The sequence below is a fragment of the Oculina patagonica genome, chromosome 4 (genome assembly GCF_052425735.1).
Source record: "Oculina patagonica isolate OP01 chromosome 4, crgOcupat, whole genome shotgun sequence".
Classification (NCBI taxonomy): Eukaryota; Metazoa; Cnidaria; class Anthozoa; order Scleractinia; family Oculinidae; genus Oculina; species Oculina patagonica.
Window position 1 is genome coordinate 13175508 of NC_135761.1, and position 24826 is coordinate 13200333.

At 38.1% G+C, this 24826-nt stretch overlaps 2 protein-coding genes across 2 annotated transcripts in view; both read left to right on the forward strand.

The window, feature by feature from the left end:
* Positions 1-24826, forward strand: part of LOC144651500 (uncharacterized) — a 28675-nt gene that overhangs the window by 990 nt on the left and 2859 nt on the right. The window contains exon 2 of the mRNA XM_078511455.1: positions 826-1103. Coding sequence (XP_078367581.1) covers positions 826-1103 — 278 coding nt within the window. The remainder of the gene's footprint in view (positions 1-825; positions 1104-24826) is intronic.
* LOC144651598 (uncharacterized) lies at positions 10219-15725 on the forward strand. Its single transcript, XM_078511542.1, has 5 exons — positions 10219-10345; positions 11622-11731; positions 11934-12638; positions 12798-12953; positions 13749-15725. Exons 1-5 carry the CDS (start codon positions 10219-10221, stop codon positions 15723-15725), a joined length of 3075 nt encoding a protein of 1024 aa, XP_078367668.1.

Below are 24826 nucleotides of genomic sequence, written 5' to 3' on the forward strand. Positions count from 1 at the left end.
ATACAGAACCGAAAGATTTTGTTTCAGTCAATCTCGCTGAGAATGGTGGAACAATCGTTAATGCCCTTGGCACGAAACAGCCTTTGAAAAACTTAGTATTGATGTTAATTAAAGACAAGGACATCACATCATACCAATTAGCGTTACTTAAACAGGATCATGGGCTTGTAAATTAAAGCACTTGCCTCTTTGATTAGTGAATCTGGAATTTTTTTTTTTACATTTCAAAAAAAAAAAAATGGGTCGGTCTGGCGATGGGAAACGAAACATTTTATTGGGATGGCCTAAGCTAATTTGATTTAATTGTAAATTGTATAAAACTACAGTGTCCGACCATGCAAAACAAATCCAGGGGAGTTATTGGGGGTTTGAGAATCTGAAGGTTCATCAGAGATCAGGATTCCACTGTAAAAGCTATTGCAGTGAAACCTACAGTGGCTATGCAGTAGTGTTGCCCTTTGGTGCAAATTCAGGTCACTATCACATTAGCATAAACAAACTAATCAATGGACTACCTTGTAAATATTTTCAGATACATCTGCTACATATTTACCTGTAACATCAACTGATTTTTTTTGTCTGAAGTTGTTCAAATCTAATACACCCTCTTAAATCATAATTTATACATTTTCCTCCCAACAGGTTACCATTTTGTACAAAATAAATGTATTTGTACATGTATGAAGAACAGTAACTGCCACTTACAAAAGCTAGCATTTTTTTAAAGAAAGTTTAATTAATAAAAGGTGTTTGTTACTGTATAATTATTTACTTAACTGATGTCACTTATTGATCAACTCTGTTTAATTATAATTATGTTTTAAGGTAAAGTTCTTCAAGATTCACAGGAGAGCAATGCAAGACTGCAACAAGAAGTTCAGCAACTGAAATCCTACTTGGCTGAAAAAGCTGGCATTGATTCACTCTGCATTTCTATCAACGATGACAGCCGAAGCACAACTAGGGAACAAAGCAACAGGTATCACTTATCCATGCTGGGAAGCACTGATAATCGTGATGATGTAAAAGTGACTATGGTCTCTGAGCCTCAGTCATTATCTGCAGGTCTTCCATCACTGTTACCTGGAGATTTTTACATCAAGGTATTTACTTGCTATGAGTGAGAGTTTACTTGCTCATGTTTTGATTCCTTCATTAGTACATGTATTTGCCTGAATCATCTTGCAACCAAGACTGCTGTCCCTGGAGACTTGGCAACTAGTGTTCACTTGGCATAGTGAAATCTTCAGCAAATGTTGTAGTTCTCTCTCCAGGCAGTAAATAATTAATGTATAAAGCTATGTGTAATTAAACACAAAACAAACAAATGTGATCCAGGAGCAAAATTATTAACAAAAACAAACCTTGCCTTTGTGCCAAGAGAACAAGATGTTGCACTCGGACAACAAATCATGTGTTTACAGAAAGGTGAGCTGAACTGTGACCTGGCTGAGTTCTACAGTTATATGTTGTACATGATTGCGGGCTGAACTCATTTATTTTTTTTTTTTTTAACTCGGAAATTTCCGAGTTTTAGTAAGCATGGCCAATTTCACTCCTTCCGTCCTCCTTTCCTCCTTCGTTTCTATTTAATCATAGAGCTATAAGGCCTCTAGAGAATTACCCCTGTTTCTCTGATATTAAACCTACATTTCTTGTTATATTACATACTATTAACACGCCTATTAAATTGCCTAAGATTTCAAGTTGCCTTCTTGTAAATTATCATCACATGACTCGGTATGACTCTATAATAGAGCCGAAATATTGTGCTTATATCAGTTTTCTTGAAATAAACCAAGACCATTTCTCGGCATTGCCTTCATTTTGTAATTGAAATTGCCAGATGACTCGGCATTACGGCACAATAAATTATGTTTATAGAGAAATGATTTAAACACAAGCGTTTAAAAAATAATTTAAAAAAAAGGAAAAAGGAATAAAACAATTTACAACGGATGGGATAGGGGACTCAATCTCACGGCCTTTCGGCCTGCTCTCGATAAGCAGACACGGTGCTGACGCACTGAGCTAAATGAATATGTTCTGGGTACAAAGTCTTGGCAATCTTTCACCGAAGTGATGAAGCATTTTTTTAATTTTCGTTTATTTACGTATTGAACTGAATGAAGTGAACTGAAGTGTGAAAAGTTTAACATGATTTGCTCTGGCGGTGGGCGGTGGATTTAACAAAATGCCAGTAGACCAGGGCCGTGGAGCAGTGAGTTTAACAGCAGGCGATCACCTGAAGCGGAAACGACAGCTGGGGTTTAACATCAAGGACTAATGTTTTCGTCAAATTTTCGTTCTAAGGAATCCGTTCTAAGAAGTCTCCACACTTCTCCCTTGACAAAGCCTTTCCTGACGCCTGGCAGATGACACGAATAGCAATTCATGTATTAAGAGGTCTTCCACCTTAGTACACTATTGTCTCCAAGAAAGCAGTTTCTGTTTCTGAGATAACAGCCGTGAATTATAATCGTAGGGTGAAAGGTGTTTGCCTTTAAAGGAAATTCTATTTTGTCGTTTCTTGTGTCCCGCATTGAAAAGACGTCGTCAATGAATCGTTTCCAAAGGATAGGTTTATTGCTACTTTGTGTGAGTATTTCGTTTTCTATTTTGCGCATGAAGATGTTAGCAGAAGCTACGGCGATTTTCGTGCCATGGCTGTTCGAAGGATTTAAAGATAATCTTTTCCATTGAATTGGGACGATTTTTCTTGAAAGATCAGACTGAGCATCTCTTTAAAAACCTGTAAGGTACGGGAGGGTTTCCTTGTTGAAATTCTTTGTATGCTTCGCATACAGTGTTAAATATGAGACAAGGAAGGCTTTCAATGAAGTTATTAAAGTCTGTCGCAAGAAGCTTGTTTCTGTGCTATCGGCTGAAGTAGATGGTCAACAAAAGCTGAAATACGTTCTGTAGGTCAATCACACCCTGATATTATGGGTCTTCCGACAGGTGTGGTCATAATAGCAAATTTCGGGTTTGGAATTTGGCAAATTTGTCACTCTGACTACGAAAAATGATTTTCTTAGTTTTTTCAACTGAAGTACACTGTAAAAGGCTTTTTGCGAAAACAAACTACATCAGGTTTCTTTCCTACCTTATAGCTATATAATGATATATGGACAATATACAAGATTTTTGCTCGGCTTTTCCTCAAAGTCGCTCTTGAGTATGTACCAAAACTATTTACACCTGATTGCAAGCTTTTGTGTTACTGCTTCAAATATCTTATCGAAAGAAATCTTTTCTAACAACACCAAACATCGAAAACAAATTTCGAAGTTCCACTGAATTCCCATGAATCGCTTAAAAGATGTGAGCTTTTGCCCATAGCTTGTGAACTTTGAATATCATTTTCTCAGACTCTGATAAGAAATTGTTGTACCAGAATTATTTCCACCTTATTGCAAACTTTTTTGTTACTGCTTCAAATATCTTATCAAAAGAAATCTTTTCTAACAACACCAAACATCGAAAACAAATTTCGAAGTTCCGCTGAATTCCAATGAATCGCTTAAGACGAATTTACAAAATGGCTACACATGAGATTTTGCCTATACCTTGTGAACTTTGAAATTCATTTTCTCAGACTCTGATAAGAAATTGTTGTTGGTGTTATCACGGATAATTACTTACATCTTTACCTTTTATTAAGGGCAGGAAATAACGCAATAGGATTTAAATTATTATTATTATTATTATTATTATTATTGATTTTTGTCCAACTTTAATAAATATTACTCGACTTCCTAGTGGATTCCGTCTTAATTCCCCGGTATACGTAAGTACCCAGGTCGGAGGGGGGGGGGGATTTCAATTGACTGATGCATTACTTTAGCTGTTTCTTTCCATGAGAACTTAAACAGCAATTTATAAAGTTCGTTTACAACTCCTTTTGGTGTAGGTAGCAGCAAGCCGGAATATGTAAACAAACTTTGGAATCAGAAAGAATTTGATGATTGTCACTTTACCGTAGACAGATAAACCCATTGAGGGCCAAATATTAATAACTTTTTTAATACTGTCTAGCCTTTCAATAAAAAAATAATTATTTTCTTTAGCAATTTCCGATCGTAGGTAAAATATACTCCAAGAACTTTAATCGGGATTTTCCAATCCACATCCCCTCGGTTTTTGAGCAGTTGATCTTAAGGGCCCATTACAGTATCTCGCTGCCAAGTTACACGGATGCTACACGTGCGAAATTTTTATTTTTTCTTCATTTATTTTCACTTTATCCACTTAACAATTATTCACATTTATCATTTCGACATATTGAGCCTTGCAGCTATGGCAGGACATGTGTCACACATAAGAACCTAGTATATGACCTTGCTCACCACGAGTCTCCCATAGCTCAGTGGATAGAGCGTCCAACCGGTATACTGAAAGGTCATGGGTTCGACTCCCGTTGGGGGACTCGGAAAATCTTTTTTCCGAGTATTTGACTTGAGAACGCTTCTTCATTTATTTTGAAGAAAACGTTTTCCCATTCGCTGTTTTCACCGTTCCCATAATACATTTTGTTTACCCCCCAAAATTTTTGCATAAGCATTGTTTTCAATTTCTCTTGGGATTTACAGTGACGTGCAATCGTCCCCAGAGAAATTGAAAACAATGCTTATGCAAAAATTTTGGGGGGTTATTTAAATAAAACAAGATGTATTATGGGATCGTGAAAAAGCGAATTAAATGTTTACAAAACAGTCATATGCAAAGCCTGATTATCGAGTAACCGCCGACCTGTTAGCTCAGTTGGTAGAGCAACGTACTACCGTGCAGGAGGTCTCGGGTTCGAGTCCCAGACCGGACTAACACTCAGGGTCTTAAAATAACTGAAGAGAATATGCTACCTTTGCAATGACATCTGCAAATGGTTAGATATTCTAGTCTTCTCGGATAAGGACAATAAACCGTGGGCCCCGTCTCCTGCATCTTTAGTCAGCAGGGGACGTAAAAGAAACCACACACTTATGGTAAAGAGTAGTAGGACATGGAGTTTCCAGTTTTGTGGTCTGGTCTTTGCGCATTGTGCTGGATACTGTGAAATGCTCGGTTGCATTAGCATTACTTGCTAGAGGCCTAACACGCTTCATAATACCGAGGGTAAATAAAGTTTCAGTTCAGTTCAGTATCTGAAACCGCCGACGTCTTTTTAACAGTAGTGGCGATGCATTCTAGAAAACATGCAAAGGAGCGGAGCTACCGTGTTTTGATCGGTTTCCCCTTCAGCTCGCTGCAAACGTCTATGACAGGCATAAGCAAAAGTCAAAGCATTGTCACTAGGATTGAACGAAGTGCACACAAAACAGCGAGTACTTTTCGTCAGTGGCATGAAGGTAAGATAACGTTTATGAAGTACACTGAGTAAAAAACAATTAGGAATGAACTTGGTTTATCTGCCGCAAATTTCTTACAGAAACTGCTGAAATTGTTCGTACAGCAGTCTAACCACATAACAAAGGTACAAAACTGTGAAAACTTAACCACAGAAAAAAAAAACATTTCAGCTCACACAAGTTAACTATTCATTCAAGGGGGTCATTCAACCGAACTTCAAATCGTAGCTTTCTTGCTCATGAGATGATTATGCCGTTTACGTGTATTTCGCAAATTACAAATTGAAAATAAAGAAACTCACACTAAAACTTCAGTTAATACTTACTTACCAACTCTTTCTTCATTTGATATACACTGTAGATGTTAATTACGCGACCGTAAATTTTGTTAAAGCTGTCTGAATACAAGCAAGGAGTAAAAGTTTGCCGCATTGAAAAATTTAGTTTTCTGAGTTTTTGAAGCGTACGTGTGCAGCGAGGAAGCCAACTCACTATGGCAATTTGATGTTAAAAAATAGGTAGACAGTCCCCTTACAACTTTAAGTGCTCTTGCGTGGGGGTCATCTATCTGGTATTGTTTCAAAAAATTTTCTTTCTTCAATCCCTTCTTTAAACCTCTTAAAATTTCATTCAAATTCAGGTTGAACCCAACTTTAAGCGAGCTCTGATGACGACATCAACAGGCTTGCACCCTAATCTCGACTAATCTTAACTACTGTCCAAATATAGTTAAATAAGAGCAAGTTTTATCAAGTTACAGCCAACTGAATAAGTGTCAACTTACATTGCAGTTGTGTCATCAGCATATTGCAGGAGTTTTGTTTCTTCTTTTCCAATAGAAATTCCTTTTATATTTGTATTCTTTAAAATGGCGATGGCCATTCTACTACAGTCAAAGTCTCCTTCGAGCTACGTCATGGTATGTGGTAATTATTCTATGAACCTTTGCCTCTTTTCGAACTAAGAAGTGTTCCATTTGTATTATATTTCTGTTATTCCAGAATAATGTGGGACCGCGCTAATTAACTTTTTTGTTCCAAATGTATACAGTAAGTAAGTGCTCATTTATGACTGATTAGCAGAGCCCACGCAGAGCCCACCTCGTTCCCAGGGTCTCTCACCCCAACCCCCACCTCCCCGCACCCTTCTTGCTCTGGGGGGAGGGGGGAGAGACTCTGGGAACGAGGTTGTAGTTGAGCCATCCTGCGAGAGAATCGATCATGTCGCCGAGAGAAATGAGGGATTAATCTTAGTCTAGCTTTTTGATCGTGGAAAAAGATTCATCATTTCTCGTAGTAATAAGTCTGTATCATGAAAAGTATCACCATCAAGGATTGCCTCACGTTCTTCCTAATCAATAATCTAACAAATTGGCCTTCTTCTTGAGCAGCCACAATCTTTGTCATTATGCTTCGTTCGCATTGGGAGAGTCGCATTTTTTTCACTCAAGCATTCTTGAGACATTTTCTGTTCGTTCGTGAGGTCTTCAAAAGTGTATTTTGATCAAAGATAATGCGAAGGAACAAAAATCCGCCTTGACAATTTTAGCGTCGGGCTCGACAAGACAGACGCCATTTTGAAAACATGTACTGCCGTGCACTGAACATAACACAAAAGAACGACTTTGTGGACAAAACAAAACCCAGTAGGGGAGACAGGGAAAACCATGTTTAATTCACTTCTAATGCGGATTTAATGCATACATTAATTGTTTAACGGGAATGGAGTGACAAATCCAACCATCACTATACCTCATGATACCATGAGGTAAAAAGACACAATAAGATATTGAGACAGTGGGTCTACCTGTCAAACGCCTCATTTAAGTGTAAAGAAATTTGAAGACACGCCAATGTTCATAACACACTTTTTTATAGAAGACCCTGACCCAGCCGAAAGAAAGTCCGGGTCAAAGTTGAAGGCTTCAAGACTTTTTAAGAGAAATTCACATTCAACACTGACAGAAGCTTTCTGGAAATCAATGAATAACTTTAGACCAGGAATATTTTTTCTTTTACAGTAAAAATCCATTATATCATAAATCGATCGTATTGTTTCTCCCATATAGCGATCTTTTACATATCCTGTCTTATTTTGATAAATGATGTCTGGTAACACATTTTTTGAGTTTTTTTTTTCCAAAATTCCTCTTGGTCGGCGCAGTGGACCATGTAGGTATGTTTGTTTGTCACACCAATCAGGTTTGAAGTACTATCAGAACCAATCAAACTGCAGTTTATAAAGGGGAAGCAATCTGACACAGTTTTAGTGAGCGATTTCGTTCGAAGATTTTATAGATTTGTAGGAGGCAGAATTGGTGAGTTGTGAGTTAACCCCGGATTTGAAACATATCTTTTGTCATGCTTGCCTGCTTACAACGCATACGCCGTTAACAAAAGGTCCAACATTAAGTGTTACTGCCAGTAAAAATCAAAGATGATAGTCAAAAACGCGGGCACAGACCCCAAATATGATTTCGCCCATACTTTGTATATTGGTAGACCCAAGTCCGATACATATGCTAAGGATATTCATTTACTGTAATATTGACTTGTTTAAGAGAAAAAAAATTAAAACAATTTGCAGTATTTTCTTTAAAAAATTTTTGCAAATTGACACAATTCGTGGCATTGTCGAGTCAGCCTGGCGACAGTTTGAAATGATTTTCACACACGTCCAGTTCGATTGATGCTTCTGTAATTGAATGACCGTAAAAGCGGCCCATTATCTCTGCTCACAAATTTAATATAATTTTTTTAACAAATGTACCTAAATCCTCTCTGAAGAGTGTTCGTTGGGACTTCAAACAAACACTCCAAAAATGCATGTGGTACGCAATGAATCTCAAAAGAAAATCCTTCTGAGGCAAGTTTAAGGATGGCTTCAACTTTTTACCGTTTAATTTTTTTGGGATCTTTTATAGCAGTACAGTAGAGCATTCCCGAAGTTAGCGAAATTACACTATCCGCCATTATCCAATATGCAAATTAGGTCAACACTCCAAAGATTGCCGCCTTCGCATCCGCAAAGAATTTGGTAATACAAATCCCCTTTCGCATTTACTGAGCGACGTAAAACAAGCAGAATGAAGCAAATATATGTCTGAGCGAAATTTAGAGATAAACTGAATAAAAACCAGTCGAGCATTCGTAAACATTTTGAAATTTGCTTTCACTCACCTCATGACCACATTCAACAATCCTTCGTGATGTTTAGCTGCGTTTGTTCGTTGCGTGGTAAGTTTTGCTATATCCTTAATACAAGTGAAGCTTGGTATTGCAATAAATCCACCTCATCCAGCAATGTTTCCTTTAAAGCACTGTTCGGTGCTGGCCATAAAACAGAATACTGTTACAGTTCAAAAATGTTGACATGTCGGCAGTCTTCACGGTCCAGTGGTATCTGTCACGTAATATGAATACAAACTGTGACTGAACTATGTCAACTATTTCTTATCTTTTTTCTTACCAGACTCCCTCTAGTAACAAACTGTTTCGTCAAGTAGTTCTTTTGTTCCGCCGACAAAAAAAAGTCCCCTTGACTCTAAATTTGACTTATAGAAAGGATATCCCTATTTCTCTTTTTTTTTTTTTTGGGGGGGGGGGTGGGGGTACGATGCACCATCACATTAAAATACGAGCTGTTTGGAGCTTCTGCAGCTTTTCGGAAAAACCAATGCCGCAGTTATCCCAATCAACGTTACAGTCAGGCGTTACAGTAATCAAATTGTGGTTGATTTTAGCTTTTATATAAATTCATTAATAGATTAAAAGGTATTTAAATTTCGTATTCTTTAAGTTGCAACCACAACAGAAGCAACTGGCTGCCTTGCGAATTATTTGAAGTTGAGAATGGCATGTGCCTTTTTTTCGGTCGAAGATAAACCAGATTCAAAATGGAGGATCCTACATGTACCTTGTGAGGTAACCCAAGGACTTAGCGAGGGGTGGGGTCCTGGGGTGCCCGTGACGCCCCCTTTATGAGGTATATATTTTTTAACAATATTCAAATCTCTAATGTTCACTGTTGAAAATGCAGGAATCCAAATTTCCTTATTTCGGGTGACAATCTTAGAACATACATACGTGAAAATTTTATAATAAATAAGAGTACTTTCGTCAGTAGAAACACGCTTGTGAAAAATATTTCAGCGTGCACCCAAGTGCACGACAGTAAACGCGATGAAGGTTGCTGACCTAACGCCTTATTTTTATTTTATTTATTTATTTTTTTACAAAACGCAATATAAGCCCCAGTTGTAGTTTAGTCAATTAGGTCTAAAACCTATCTGAACGTAACCGCATTTGCCCCTAAAGCACTATTTTTGTCTGTTCAGTTTGTGTGATGCCCAGAATCGCGTTTGGAATGCATTACAAATTAAGTAAACTGGTAAATGGAACAAGAAATCAAAAATGAATTTTTAAATAAAAGGCAATCAAAAATTATCGCAGGATAAACGAAAGTAAATTGAAAATCCAAAATGACCTATATCTTTGGCCAATATTAGTGTATATCGATTTTTCTTCTTTTTCGAAATTGACACATTATTGAGCTGTCAATTTTCCTGACATGTTTCCAAAGGTATCGTCCTTTTAACATTGTGTCATAAACAATGTTCAATAAACATATGGTTGCTTTGCGAATTCTTTGAAGTTTGGAATGGCATGTACCTTTTATCTTTTGGTCGGTGGAGAATGCGGACCCGATTCGAGATCAAGGCTCGGATCTTGTCAGGTTGTGTCTCTTGTATCCTGCAGAAAGGACATAAGAAGCCATAAAAAAGTTGTTGAAGTTTAGTGGGTGCGATACCGAAGTCCAGCTTATTCTAGCGAGGAGTGCCTGTTTTCGAATGCCAGAAAATATACAGGAAATGACTATCTGTCCTCTTCACCACGAACGCTTGGGCATTGGCTGGCGAAGGTCGATCAGACTATGCAGAGTACCAGAGCAAGTGGCAGGTCACAGTGAAAAATCTACGAAGAATGCAGAGCGGGGATGTAACTTGTTCCAGTCAAAACTTATTTGGTAGCCACTGGGGAATTTGTACGATTGGTTCAGGTAATTACATAGTTTGTGCTAGTAAGAGTCATACAACGAAGGCATGCAGTTCTAAACATTTTAACATCAGGTAATAAAATGCTTGTGAAATAGTTTTGCATCGTGATCGGTGAACTTGATCGGTGAAGTTCTCCCGTAAAAGTTGTTTTATCATCTAATTTAATTAAGTTTGCGCTTTAGACAGAATTTAATTATAGTCCCCGAGGCCATGGCCTCGGTGGGTAATTTTCTTAAAAAATATTGACGGCAAAAATCCATGTTTTGATCTCGTGATTGTCATTTTCGTTAAGAAACGGAGGTATTGATGTTTTCGTGTAAAACCTTCAAGTTTGATCAAAAACAACCCGCACCTTTTTGTCGCGCCGACATGTGAAATCAACATCTTATATATTTCTGTCTTTTCCAGAAGTTTTGCTTTCGAAAAAACTGAACTGAAGTTACATTAATTGGTGAACTAGCAAGCGAATTTTGTTTTCAATTCACCAAAAAAAAAATCCTCAATTTTTTTAAAAAAATGAAGGTTATTTTCGTCTGAGAACCTTTTATTCGCAAAGCAGAAGTAATGTTTACAAATGCAATTGCAAGCGAGATGATTGTTAAGCCGAAGGGTTTTTTGCAGCCTTAGCAAGCATTTATGAGTGCGGTCTGTTTCAGAAATGAAAACAACGGGTTTTTGTACAGTCTGCTAAGCTATCATTATTTATTTTATTTTTAAGTTCTCTAAATTATTTTTATCGTCCCCCGCGCTACGCCGCATTGTAGACTTTTTCAAAGCCGTTCGTTTGTTGTTGACGGCGCGTGACACGCAAAACGGTGGCATTTTAGAATCAACCAAGCAGCAAGTTACTTTAGTCCCAGGGACTTCATCGACCTTCCCAAAACAAAACAAAAAGTATCACATGCATCAAACTGTTTGCGCATTTCAGATTCTCCGGGAATATGCCACACGCACATTCTCACCAATTCAAACTACTCGGCATGACAATGTAAAGAAACAAGAAATAATAACAGCAATGACTTACCCCAATCCGCCGCCACCTTTTGAGATTGACGAACGTCAGCACCAGTCTCTTATTTAGAGCTCAGTTTGGTAAAGTGTCCTATCATGCCTTTCAAGTTTTTCTTTCTTTCTTTCTTTTTTTCTTTCTTTCTTTTTTTCTTTCTCTCTTTCTATTGTTATCATTTATTTATTTGTTTCTTCGTTTAATTGTTTAGCCATTTGTGTGAAGTGCCGAAAGACCCTTCAAAGTAGTGGTCCTGCAGAAAGCAGTGTGACTGACAAAGATTTTGAGGATATTACAGAACATCTCGGTGCGCTTAATTTGGTACGTATATTTTCATAATAATAATAATTAAAAAAATAATAGTAATAATAGTGATAATGACGATGGCGACGACGACGATGATAATGATGATGAAGATGATGTTGATGATTGAAATAATAATTACAAAAGTAATAATTAAAATGACTTCCTACAGAGGTTCCAATTGAGAGCAATAAGATTAAGTCCTATTTTTACTTTCCAGGAGGAAACCGAGGAACCTGAGAACTCTGACATTGAAGTAACACCAATTCTTCCTTCTGATAAAAGAAGAGAAAGCATTTTCATTCCAGACGTGGAAGAATCACTGGTGACTCCCGAACAGAGTAATCAAATGACATCGCCGCCAAAACCTGACCAGTCGTTGGTGAAGTTGAACGACTTCTTAGTCAACCGTGACGTCAGTCCTGTTCAATATACATTATGTGTTCCTTGGGATAACGTCCACGAACGTACAAAGCGTAGGTATACCCGTAAAGCAAGACAAAGCGTTCGCAAAGTTCTCAAAGTCATTGCTCCAGGTCAGAGCGAAAAGTTATTGGCAGCAGTAGGGGGCAGCATACCGCCTGGGCGCACCCAAGCAGAAGAGGAACTGTTGCAAGCTTTAGCTGAAAGTTACTTTAACGCAACCCATTGGAGCACAAGAAGACAAATTTTGTCAATTATGGCGGACAAGTTGCCACTGAAGGAACTTCAGCAATTGATTCCTGGTCTAACCGCCTACAGGTTTAACATTGCAAGGCAACATAAGCTTTTACATGGAAGGGGAACAGTTGTCCCGGTTGACACCGCTAGACGTATGAAAGTTGACTATGCCCAGGTGGATCATTTCCTCAGCTTCATTACAAGTCCCCACATCGTTCAAGACTTGCCATTTGGGGAAAAAATGTTGAAATTATCAACCGGGGAGGTAATTAAGACACCTAACGTTGTTCGAATGTTGATACCAGAGCGTATCACGCAGCAGTATATTCAGCTGTGCGCTGAGACCGGGTTTACTCCAATGAGCAAGCACACTCAACTCTGAGTGCTAGATGCATGTTCTGCATCGGTACGCAAATCTCTTCAGGGTCTAGATAACTTTTCGGCTCAGGGTAGCAACGCCTTCGATTACCTCTGTGAAACAGTAGATAGAATTGCAGAACAAGTGAAGTCACAAGCATGGGCTAAAGAAACGAAACAATCACTTCGGGACTCTAAACAATATTTGAGAGCTGATTACAAGGTAAGCAAATATAAATGACTATCATTATTGTATAGACGAGAGTGTTTTACTGAAAACAAAACCACTGAAAAAATTTATACGAAATTACATCCCGGACCGTTGTGGCATATTTTCCATATCCTCTCTAGTGATGATATCCATGACATCATTTCGCGCCATTACACGGCTGCCAAACTTTACCAAAGGCCGTTTGAAAGATGGCGAGTGATAGAGAAGTTAATTGAGTCCAGAAGCCAACTTTATATCGTCCACTAAGACGTAGGGAAGTACGAACAGGAAGAACAAAACTTGTCAAGAGTTGCACAATTTTCTGGAGTTTTTAGCAAGTAGACCAATAGAGAAGTTCTGTAGTTATTGTCTATATAATAAAAAGAACATTTCTTGGTGGCAAAAGATATTAATTTTATGCTCTCATGGCAAAAACATCATCTCACTCGTGAGATATTGCTTTTGTCACTCGAATATAAAATCATACTCTTTGCCAATGTACAATATTCTTTATATCATAACAATTGAGCACGAATAGGTGAAGGTTTTCTTTTTAAGCCACTGATCGAGTGCACGGGTGAATGTCCGCGCAAACTTCGCCCTTGGTTCCAGCCCTCCACCCAACCACTATTTGGACTTGTTCGCTGCCGTAGTTTCTAGATCAACTCCTCGATTATACTGAAGCCGGTCTGCATCCTACCAATTAAGGCTCTAACCATGTTATCATCATCATCATTATTTTTGTCATCATCATTTTTTTAATGTACGCTAAGTTTTTTTAAATTCCACATTTTTTCTCGTTACAAGGTGCACGTGGCCATGGAATCAAACGTACCTGACCACTGTCAGTCGTTTGCTTTGAGTGATCCTGGTAATGGCCAATTCCAGAGGAAATGCAACCATGATCATGCTGAGATCTGCTGTGAATGCTATAAGTTAAACGAGGTTTTGGCTGACATAGAAATTGTCTGTACCGAAGTTGTATCTGAGGAAGAAAGAGAGGACACTATGTGTATGTTCCAGCAAGCAAAGGAAGATATTATGGCTTGGAAAGCTCATCAGCTGAAATCAGTTAATCAAGATCAAGCAAAATTTGACGTGCTTGATATCCTCAACCGCTCGACAGCATTGCTGGTCATGGACTGGGCAATGAAGTACTTACCCCGCAAATTCAGGGAATCCCAATGCGACTGGTTCGCAAAACGAGGCATACCCTGGCACATCACTGTTGCTCTCGTGCGGTCAAATGAAAGTGGTCCCCTGGAGAAGCAAACCTTGGTGCACGTCTTCCAAACCTGTCCTCAAGACAATGTGGCGGTAACAGCTATCCTGCAAGATGTTTTGGTTACACTTAAAGAGCAGCATCCAGAACTAGAAAAAGTTTATTGTAAGCAAGACAACGCTGGATGTTATCATTGTGGTGCGACTATCGTTGGAGGCTCATCAACTTTCCAAGAATCGGGTGTGCAAGTAGAAAGGTTTGACTTTTCCGATCCTCAAGGCGGAAAAGGAGAAGCGGACCGCCAGGCAGCTACGATTAAAGGTCACATCAACATTTATTTAAATGAAGGCCATGATGTGAACAGCGCTGTGCAGATGAAGGAAGCAATTGAATCAAATGGTGGGATCCCTGGTGTAATCGTCAACTATGTGAAAATGTCGGAATCGTCTCCCAACAAGGTAACGATCAAGTGGGATGGTATAAGCACTCTCAACAATTTCCAGTTTGAGCCAAGTGGTATACGGGTCTGGAAGGCTTTCAAGATTGGGCCTGGAAAACTTGTTCCTTGGGAGAACATACAGAGTAATGTGGGTTCTAGTAAGTTAGACGTTTTGGAATTCCCAGTAAGGACCGAGAAGTCATGTTTTAGGGTCGTAAAAACCCGACAAGATCATGCGTCTTCCAGTACCAAAGATCTTAGTTCCTCTCCCCAAAACTCAGAAGCCATCCAAGATGAAGAAGAGTTGGCAGAGGAGAACGAGTTATTCGCATGCCCAGAAGAGGGTTGTATCAAGACATACCAGCGGTCTTCAGCTTTGCAGGCGCATTTAGATGCGGGAAGGCATAAATACGCATTGCAAAAAGAGACATTGTTTGACAAGGCCAAAAGAGGGTATGCGGCAAAAATAACTGGAGAAAGAGTGCAAGTTCCAACAGTAGAGTTCCATGCTGTAGCTTCAGAAGGTGCAGTCGGGGACTTCAAGTTCCCGCCACAGATGGGATGGGCACTTAAAAAAGCTAAGAAGAAAACTAAGTTCTCAGCCGAACAAAACAAATACTTGACGGAACAATTTCTCATTGGAGAGGAAAGTGGTAAAAAGGCTGATCCAAAAGAGGTTTCGCTGGACATGCGAAAAGTTAGGAGTGAATCGGGAGCTCGACTCTTTCTTGGGAAAGATGTTCTTTCGCCGCAACAAATATCTGGCTTCTTTTCTCGCCTAGCGGCAAAAATTCGCAAAGCTTCACCGACCCAGGATGAGGAATCTGACAGTGACGACCTAGACGAAGAACAAGAGAATGCAGCTATTGCTGAATCTTTGCACTCACAGCTTCACGCAGTCGTCGAAAACGAGGTTGCTTTGCAGCACCCTATCGTTTCCCTTTCTCGCAACATTTGTAATCTGATGTATGCGAACAAATTATTAACCTTAACTGTAGCAATGCTGAGGGAGATTTGCGAGGATCTCGGGTTAAACGTGGATGACATTACACAAAAGAAGAAAAAGCCACTGATAGAACGAATAACCAAGGTTGTCATGGAGTGTTCGTGTGCAAGAAAGTGACTACAGTCAAGATTAAATAACACAACGTTGTTGATTCGTTTGAAGACAGCTGAGCTGCATAGTGCGGATTTCTACCGTGGTTGGTAATGGTTTCCAGCAATTTCTAACACTTGTGATGGATGAATTGGAGCTACCGTAATGGAATCAAAGAAATGACTGGCAACTGAACAAGTCACAGTCATTTTCGTGATAAAACAGGTTACCATAGCAACAATATAAATCACCCTCAATTTTTGCTTTAAGACGACTTTTAGCTTTAAAACGACTTTGCCTATTTATTTCTTTGTATCTGAATATTCCAGAATCAACTTTCCGCAAAGTCGCGAGAGCTCTTTTAATTTTAACAAGTTACATTTTGCTTGGGCATTCTTTTGTAGCTAGGAGAAGACCATCACTTTTTCACCAACGATTGCACAGTAAGGACTGAGTCGCCTAGCATTTATCCATCCAAGTTTATGGCCTGGCAAGTGCTTGAAACAATTATCAGCCACCAGCTCAAAAGAGTTTCAGGAGTTTTATCTATGTTTCTTTTATATTGGCGGGTTTTTGAGGTGATTGTCTTTATATCCGCTTAATGGTTTACTCAAACAAACATGTTTTTAACATTTTTTTAAACACTGTATCCCTGATCTAGTTTTGAGCAATCAAAGCTGCACATTTTGAGTTAATTAATTATTTCAGGATTGGAATTAGTTATCTAAAGAAGAGGTCAAGTATGTTAGAAATGGAATATTCAAATAACGGAGAAGATTCTCGCAAGCTAATTGCTCTATGTAACTGCCGAGCTAAGGCAGAATACTTGAGAAGTCGTCAAAAAAGGAGAAAATCGTGGAAGCAATTGAGACATTTAGGGCGAGATTTTGAACGATCTCCCCAACCAGAAAATCATCTTAAAGCTTTCATGCGCGCAACTTTTCACCTACTTTCCCTAGAAGATAATTGGCCAGTAAATTTTCGTCTTTTTTGGTAAAAAAAAAAATCGACAACAATAAGAGACGATTGGGAACTGTGATTGATTTGTAAAATAGCGTGATGTCTTTACTCTGGCGTTAAACCATGAGATTTAATGACCCTTTGTTTGTAAAGGGCTAGTATATATAAATTATACGTAAAGGGCGTTGAAATCAGCAATCTTAATTGCTTATTTGAAATTTTATGATACTTTTAATCTCTGACAATCTTTTATTATGTTGTACCCCAATATTAGGGTAATAAGTAGGTATGTTACCAGGTCATTTAAAGGACGTATAGTGGGCCAAACTTTAGCAGTTTATAAGAAAGAACAAACTTCACACTCTGTGTACGCTTTTATTTAATATGTTAATAAAAAGTCCGGCCTATTTCAGCGTCAAATTCTCCTAACCTAGTCACGGCTATCGTATTGCGTGACATTTAGGAACTGGACCGTGAAAACTGCAAATAATTGTCAGGATGTTTACGGCGAGATGTTGTTCTGCCAGGCAACAGCGAACATTGCTCTGATAGGAAACATTGTCGGATGAGGTGGATTTCTTGCAGTATTACTTGTGTTAAGGATATGGCAGAAATTACCGCGTAACGAACAAACGCAGCTTAACATCACGAAGGATTGTTGAATGTGGTCATGAGGTGAGTGAAAGCAAATTTCAAAATGTTTACGAATGCTCGACGAATTTTTTACCAGTTTAATTCTACATTTCGCTCAGACATATATTTGCTTCATTCTGCTTGTTTTACGTCGCTCAGTAAATGCGAAGGGGGATTTGTATTGCCAAATTCTTTGCCGATGCGAAGGCGGCAATCTTTGGAGTGTTGACCTAATTTGCATATTGGATAATGGCGGATAGTGTAATTTCGCTAACTTCGGGAATGCTCTACTGTACTGCTATAAAAGATCCCAATAAAATTTAACGGTAAAAAGTTAAAGCCATCCTTAAACTTCCCTCAGAAGGTTTTTCTTTTGAGATTCATTGCGTACCACATGCATTTTTGGCGTGTTTGTTTGAAGTCCCAACGAACACTCTTCAGAGAGGATTTAGGTACACTTATTAAAAAAATTATATTAAACTTGTGAGCAGAGATAATGGGCCGCTTTTACGGTCATTCAATTACAGAAGCATCAATCGAACTGGACGTGTGTGAAAATCATTTCAAACTGTCGCCTGGCTGACTCGACAATGTCACGAATTGTGTCAATTTGCGAAAATTTTTTGAAGAAAATATTGCAAATTGTTTTAATTTTTTTCTCCCAAACAAGTCAATGTTTCGGTAAAGAAATATCCTTGGCATATGTATGGGACTTGGGCCTACCAATATACAAAGTATGGGCGAAATCCAATTTGGGCCTGTGACCGCCATTTCTTTGGCTCTTACTGTCAGTAACACTTAAATAGTTATTCGAGCGTTTGTTTAGGACGGGCTAGTTTTGCTAACCTTAGAAGGGTCTAGTAGAAATTGCATAAAGCATTTGCACAAATCAGATTTGAAGAGTAATACTGTGGGTATATTAACAAAGAATCGTCAAAATGGTAAGGAATCTTCTACAGAGTGTGTTGTTTTAAGAGTTTGTGACAAGAAAACATCCTAAATATTGCTTGAGACTCCGTGGTGCCAACTGACTCAGAATTCAGAATTAACTCTCGGGCAAGTAGCGTTTATGTTTATACCTTTCATACACCTCGTTTAGACATTTAATTAACCGGTATGGGTATTAATTTTAAATGGTTTTGCTCTTAAAGTCAACTACGATCGATAGTGGCCACAGGCTAGAATAAGAGCATGTCATTCGGTGACAGTTTGATACAACTGTAACTAAATTAGTTCTTGTTTGTTTAATGAAAATTTACGTTTACGACAGGAAACAAATACTCCAGATGTACTATGCTTTAAAGTTTTCCCAAAAAGATGGTTTTTGATTTGATTCGTTTATTACTTTGTTTATTACTTTTCAATTACTTAATGGAGACATGGCGTTTTCAAGAAAAACAAATAAAGTATCATGTTACAAAAGTGAGATAAAAAGTGCCATGTTACATGCATTTAAGGTGGCTCGACCCAGTTTTTTTCTTACGATACCTATCAACTTTGAAACCCTCATACTTAAAGTGATTAATGTCAATGACATATCTACTATATTACATGGATTACACATAGACTGAGCTACAATATGATATAAATTTTTGGGAGATCGGAATAAATATCACGTGACAATGACGTCACACAGGTTTTTGCTCTGAATCGAATTTTAGCCCGTAACCGCATTTTCTCTCGAGATCCTCCACGCTACGTATACCTTGGGTGTTTGCCTTCAGCTCTATAATAATTTTGTGCTTTGGGATTTCCTATTGTTTCGAGTTGAGCACAACATCGAATTCCTGTACACCACGTGTAAAAATATGATACGCTCGGCTACCTTCCGAAAGCTTACCGAAATCTTTCCGAAATATGGTACATTTTAAAGAAAACAATTGAAAATAAATTGTCACGCAACAACTTTTCTTGTGTGGTCGACGTCATGGCTGAGTTGAAAGTTAAAAATGCCAAGAGCAAGAAAAGCAAAACAAAAAAGGGCACCGTACTGAATGCTTCGCTAAAGAGATTTAAACATCAAAAGAAAGAAAGTGTAAACGAGGTAAGTTTCTGAGTATGCTGTCAAGTCATTTGTAAATGACTGGAATGGCGTCAAAACATAACCGGCTTTGAGTTTTATTCATTCATTATTGTTTACTTGAACTCGAGAATATTACCATATTCCGAAAGATTTCGGAAAGCTTTCGGAAGGTGGCCAAGCGTAGTCATTTCACGCGTGGTGCACAGGAATTCGATGTTGTGCTCAACTCGAAACAATAGGAAATCCCAGAGCACAAAATTATTCAAAACTACGAGATCGCTTCAATATTTACTCAATTTTGCGTTTATGTTAGACAACCTTAGAAGTTTTCAATGAGCATGAAATTCAGGGATTGTGTAGTGTACTGATCAAATGCCACCCTGATAAATTTTGGAGAAAATTCATCGACGAGTTTTAAAATAATCGCTTTTTTTGCGAAAGTAGGCGTAAAATTGGTAAATAGAGCTAAACATTGAGCTTCACTATGATTCATATATTTCATATTTTTCGAAATCGCGCAGGTCTACCTACTTCTTACGGTTTGGATAGCGGATATGGGACATTTTTAAAAGGAATGAGGGCTAAAGCCTCTCATTAAACATCAAAAAAGAAGCAAATTTCTTTACATGAAGTCTTGTCTTTATTTTATGCATAAATTATACCATCTAAAAAGAAATTCCAAGATATTTCAAAATTCCTCTTGTAGATTTCAATGATACTCCGCAGAGCTGAAGGCAAACACCCAAGGTATACGTAGCGTGGAGGATCTCGAGAGAAAATGCGGTTACGGGCTAAAATTCGATTCAGAGCCAAAAACCTGTTTGACGTCATTGACACGTGATATTGATTCCGATCTCCCAAAAATTTATATCATATTGCAGTTCAGTATATGTGTAATCCATGTGATATAGTGGATATGTCATTGACATTAATCCCTTTAAGTATGAGGGTTTCAAAGTTGATAGGTATCGCTAGAAAAAAACTGGGTCGAGCCACCTTAAAAGAAAAACAAAAGTATCTTTTACATTGGCTGCGGTCACATCTGGACTGCTAACTATAGTTAAGACGGCGTTAACTATAGTAAGCTATTTCGGTTATGTGACCGCTTCTCTGTTCACTCTAACTATAGTTAGAAAATTTACGCCTCGCTGATCCAAAACAATACACACTAACTATAGTTATACCCAAGCAGGGTTCATGGGTTGGTCTTAAGTTTACAAACGAAAAACCAATCAGAATGCGACAATTCTTTTCGCATGTGTAAGATGAACATAAATATGCAAAGCGTGAAGGGAAGGGGAAAAAAAACAACATGCCAAGAAATTACATATCACCAATGTTAGCAAACATAAAGCTTGACTTCTTCGGCGTCTAGCATTCTAACTTTATTTTATTTTATTTAACGCCTAGATGCCGTGCAAAAATAGAAAAAAAATAAAAGGAACAATAAGACACAGATCAACAACAAGGGCTGCCATGAACTAATTTGAATTTGAAATTATCCAAAAGCTAGGCAGAACTAGCTATAGTTAACTGCATTAATGTGATCGCAAAGATGACAGAAAGCAGTAACTACAGTTAGGTATGACGTCACGTAACTTGAGACTAACTAAAGTTAAACTTTAGTTACGTCGTAGATGTGACCACAGCCAGTGTTTGTCAAAAAGACGAAAGTATTCTGTAACAAACAAAAGTATCACGTTACGGTTTAGACTTTCTCAAAGCCCGTTTCGTCGCTCGTTATTGCGATTTCGTCGCTTAAGACAAGAGTCAACCTGTAGCAAGTCTAGTTACGGTTGTAAAAAAGCTAGCAACAAAATAAGCGCTATAAACAGAATAAAAATGTCCCATTTCGTGACATTTTGAGAACTAAATTAGTTCTTGTTTTTTAAAATGATGAAAATTTACTATTGAACGAGACAGTTCTGACGTAACAAAGTGCTCGTAAAAATTGTTTTGTTTGCAAGCAGTTTTTTTTTCAAAAAAAAGCCTCTTAGTCGTCGCAAGAGGCTATGTAGTCAGTGAGCCACCATACACAAACAGCTCAACCCATGAAATAAACTATCCCAATAGGACTATCACCTAGTCTCACCCCAAGCCACCCCATCAATTAAAATAAACGGCATGCAGAGGCGATGACATTTAAATAAATATCTTTAATATTTTCAGAAAATTTGTTAAAAAAATAACGTACACTAAATAACATGACAACTTCTGTATTGAATGACTGTTCATCAAAATCGAAACAAAAGTTGTGTTATCTCCTTGCGTGACATCTCGTATAAGCCTGATATATGATATAAGATAAATCTCTTGAACGACCGAGGTCAAACGCGGTCTCGTAATTGTTTAAAACAGAAAAAATTACAGAAGAAGTTTGTATACTGAATCTGATAGAACTTGACCCTTTCGCTTATATTTTGTATAAGTCCTTTCTAACTTTCAAGGAGTATTTTGCTTTGTGTTTTTCGCGGGGATTTCTTGTCCTAAACTTGACCATTCTCGTCCCCATAGCCCTTTCGTTTCGAAAGGGCTATGGGGACGAGAATGCAGATAAACGTGTCGCATGTGTTTAGTTACCAATCCTCAACCTCGAACATTCGTCGCCGAGAAGAACCTGGGGACGAGGGTAATTCTCACACCAAAACTAGGGCCACAGCATAAGGCGATTTGTCATCACCTAAAAATAACTCTTGCACGCTTAGCGTGCCTGTGTATATCCTCCGTGCGATTGCCTTAGTCATTATTTTTGTATCCACGTTAAAGGTCAAATGAACCAAAATCTTAAAATGCCATTTTAACCAACTAAAACTATCCATTTTGTAGTAAAATTAAAGAAAAATTTTGCTTTCCGAGCCTTAAAGCGTGAATTACAGCACAAAAATAAGAAGATTTCCGAAGGCTTCACAAAAACGTTTCTTGAATGACCGTGCACTGAAAAAGGAGGGAATGAAACGAGTTTGTGACGTCATAATTGGTGTTTCTGAAGACGACCGCAGACCGATTCCGCAAACCGCTCTGGTTGTCAAAGTTCGAGACAATCTATTATATCAATCTATCATAACATCCCACGGAGGCTCTAACGCACGTGGAGTTGCAATCTTGATTAAAGCTGGATTTGATTGTTCTATTCATCAGCAGATTCTTGACCCTATGGGGCGCTATATCATTGTAAAAGCTGTCATCAAAGATAGAACGTATGTGTTAATTAACATATACGCTCCAAACAAAGACAAAGATCTTATAATCTTCTTCAAAAATCTATTTGCAATCTTACAAAAAAAAAACCTAGAATCAGAAGAAAATATCATCATAGGAGGGGATTTCAACTGTCCATTAAATCCTGAACTTGACAAAAAAGGGGGCGTGCTGCTCCAAAGAAAATCAGTTACTAATTGTATCGAATGCTTACAAAGTTTATGGCGAATCAAAAACCCAGATACAAAGAGTTTCACTTGGAGTCAAAAATCTCCAAGAATATTTTGTCGACTTGATTATTATCTGATATCTAACAATTTATTTGACATGGTGAGATCGACTGAGATAATTCCTGCCATTAGGACAGACCATGACACAATTTCGCTAGAAATTGGAAAGCTAGAAAATGGGCTAAAGGGTCCTGGATATTGGAAATTAAACTGCTCGTTGTTAGCGGATGATGCGTATGTAAACAGTGCAACAGAACTGCTGCCAGAATGGGCCGCAGAGGGAAGAAAGGAACTTTCAGACCATCGGAGTGTCTGGGATTGGATTAAATACAATATAAGGGCTCACGCAATAAATTTCTCCAAGAGAAAATCAAAGGAAAGGAATGAGAAAGAAAAAACTCTTCAAGAAGAATTAAGTAAGGCAAAGGAAGAACTTGAAACGACACCAAGTGAATTAAACGCATCACGATATGGCTGTTCAGGAAAAATTGGAAACCTTCTACGAAGAAAAAACCAAAGGAATCATTATACGAGCGCGTGCGCGCTGGCATGAATACGGGGAAAAAAGCACCAAATATTTTCTAAATCTGGAGAAAAGAAATCACGTAAAGAAACATATACGAAAACTTTTTATTAGTGGCGTAATTAAGACAGATCCGTTTTGTATATTAAAGGAGCGGGAACGCTTTTATCGAGACCTCTATAAGAGTAAAAACATTGATCCAGAAATTACACAAAAAATCTCTGCGTTCTTAAACGATCTAACTATTCCAAAATTATCTGAAGAACAGCAAAAGCAATGCGAAGGGTCCATTTCATCAGAGGAATGTTTTCGTCTTCTAAACAGCTTTGATCTTAATAAAACCCCTGGGAATGATGGTATTCCCATTGAATTCTATGAAACCTTCTGGGCGGTACTTAAGGATAGCTTTATTAGATGTGTCAATGAATGTTTTGAAAAAGGTGAGATGTCTAACTCTCAAAAACAAGCTGTCATCACTCTTATTGAAAAAAAAGGGAAAGATCGTTCGCTTCTAGAAAATTGGCGCCCTATCTCTCTTGTAAATGTAGATACAAAAATTATGACTGAAGCAATTGCATGGAGGATAAAAAATGTTCTACCTGATATAATTCATCAAAATCAGACTGGATATGTAAAAGATCGTTTTATAGGCGAAACAATACGATCTATCTACGATAGTATGGATTTCACTGCAAAGGAAAATATTCCCGGTTTAATGGTTTTTATCGATTTTCAGAAGTCTTTTGATAGTGTTGAATGGGAATTTCTCTTAAAATGTCTCGAAGAATTCAATTTCGGTCCAGACTTCATTCGCTGGGTTAGAGTTTTTTACAAAGACATAAAAAGCTGTATCATAAACAACGGCTCAACATCAAACTTCTTCCCACTTGAACGTGGCGTTCGACAGGGAGATCCTTTATCTCCATACCTTTTTGTAATTGCGGTAGAAACGCTGGCAATCGCCATTCGACAGAATCCTGATATCAAAGATTTTGTTATTGGACAAGAGGAAACAAAAGTCCTGTAATATGCCGATGATATAACTGCAACATTCGCCGTTGTCGATTCAGCAAAATCACTCTTTAAACTGATGGAGATTTTTCAAAATATTTCTGGCCTCAATACCAATTCCTCAAAAACGGAAGGTATGTGGGTCGGTTCATTTAGAGGAAAAATAGAAGAACCATTCGGCATTAAGTGGCCTAAAACCCCGATCAAAGCTTTAGGAGTTTATTTCAAATACGATCCGAAACTTCTAAAGGAGAAGAATTTTATTGAAAGGCTTGACAGTATCAAAAAGCTTATTAATATCTGGTCCTCGAGAGGCCTATCTCTTTATGGAAAAGTAACAATAATCAAATCCTTCTTGATCTCGAAGTTTGTTTATGTTTGCTCGATATTACCAACACCAACAGAAGTAGTAAGTGAACTGAATCGATTGCTTTTCAAGTTTCTGTGGAAAGGTGTAGATAAAGTAACTCGTGTGTCTGTAATAAACGATTATGAGAGGGGCGGTTTAAAAATGATAGATGTTGATTGCATGATTAGATCTTTGAGGTTA

What these genes read in the sequence shown, in the direction of transcription:
- LOC144651598 (XM_078511542.1), top strand. Translation starts at nt 10,219, where the DNA reads ATGACTATCTGTCCTCTTCACCACGAACGCTTGGGCATTGGCTGGCGA. An exon ending in GAAGAATGCAGAGCGGGGAT is followed by an intron (nt 10,346 to 11,621) that starts GTAACTTGTTCC and finishes TTAATTGTTTAG; the next exon opens with CCATTTGTGTGAAGTGCCGA. An exon ending in ATCTCGGTGCGCTTAATTTG is followed by an intron (nt 11,732 to 11,933) that starts GTACGTATATTT and finishes TTTACTTTCCAG; the next exon opens with GAGGAAACCGAGGAACCTGA.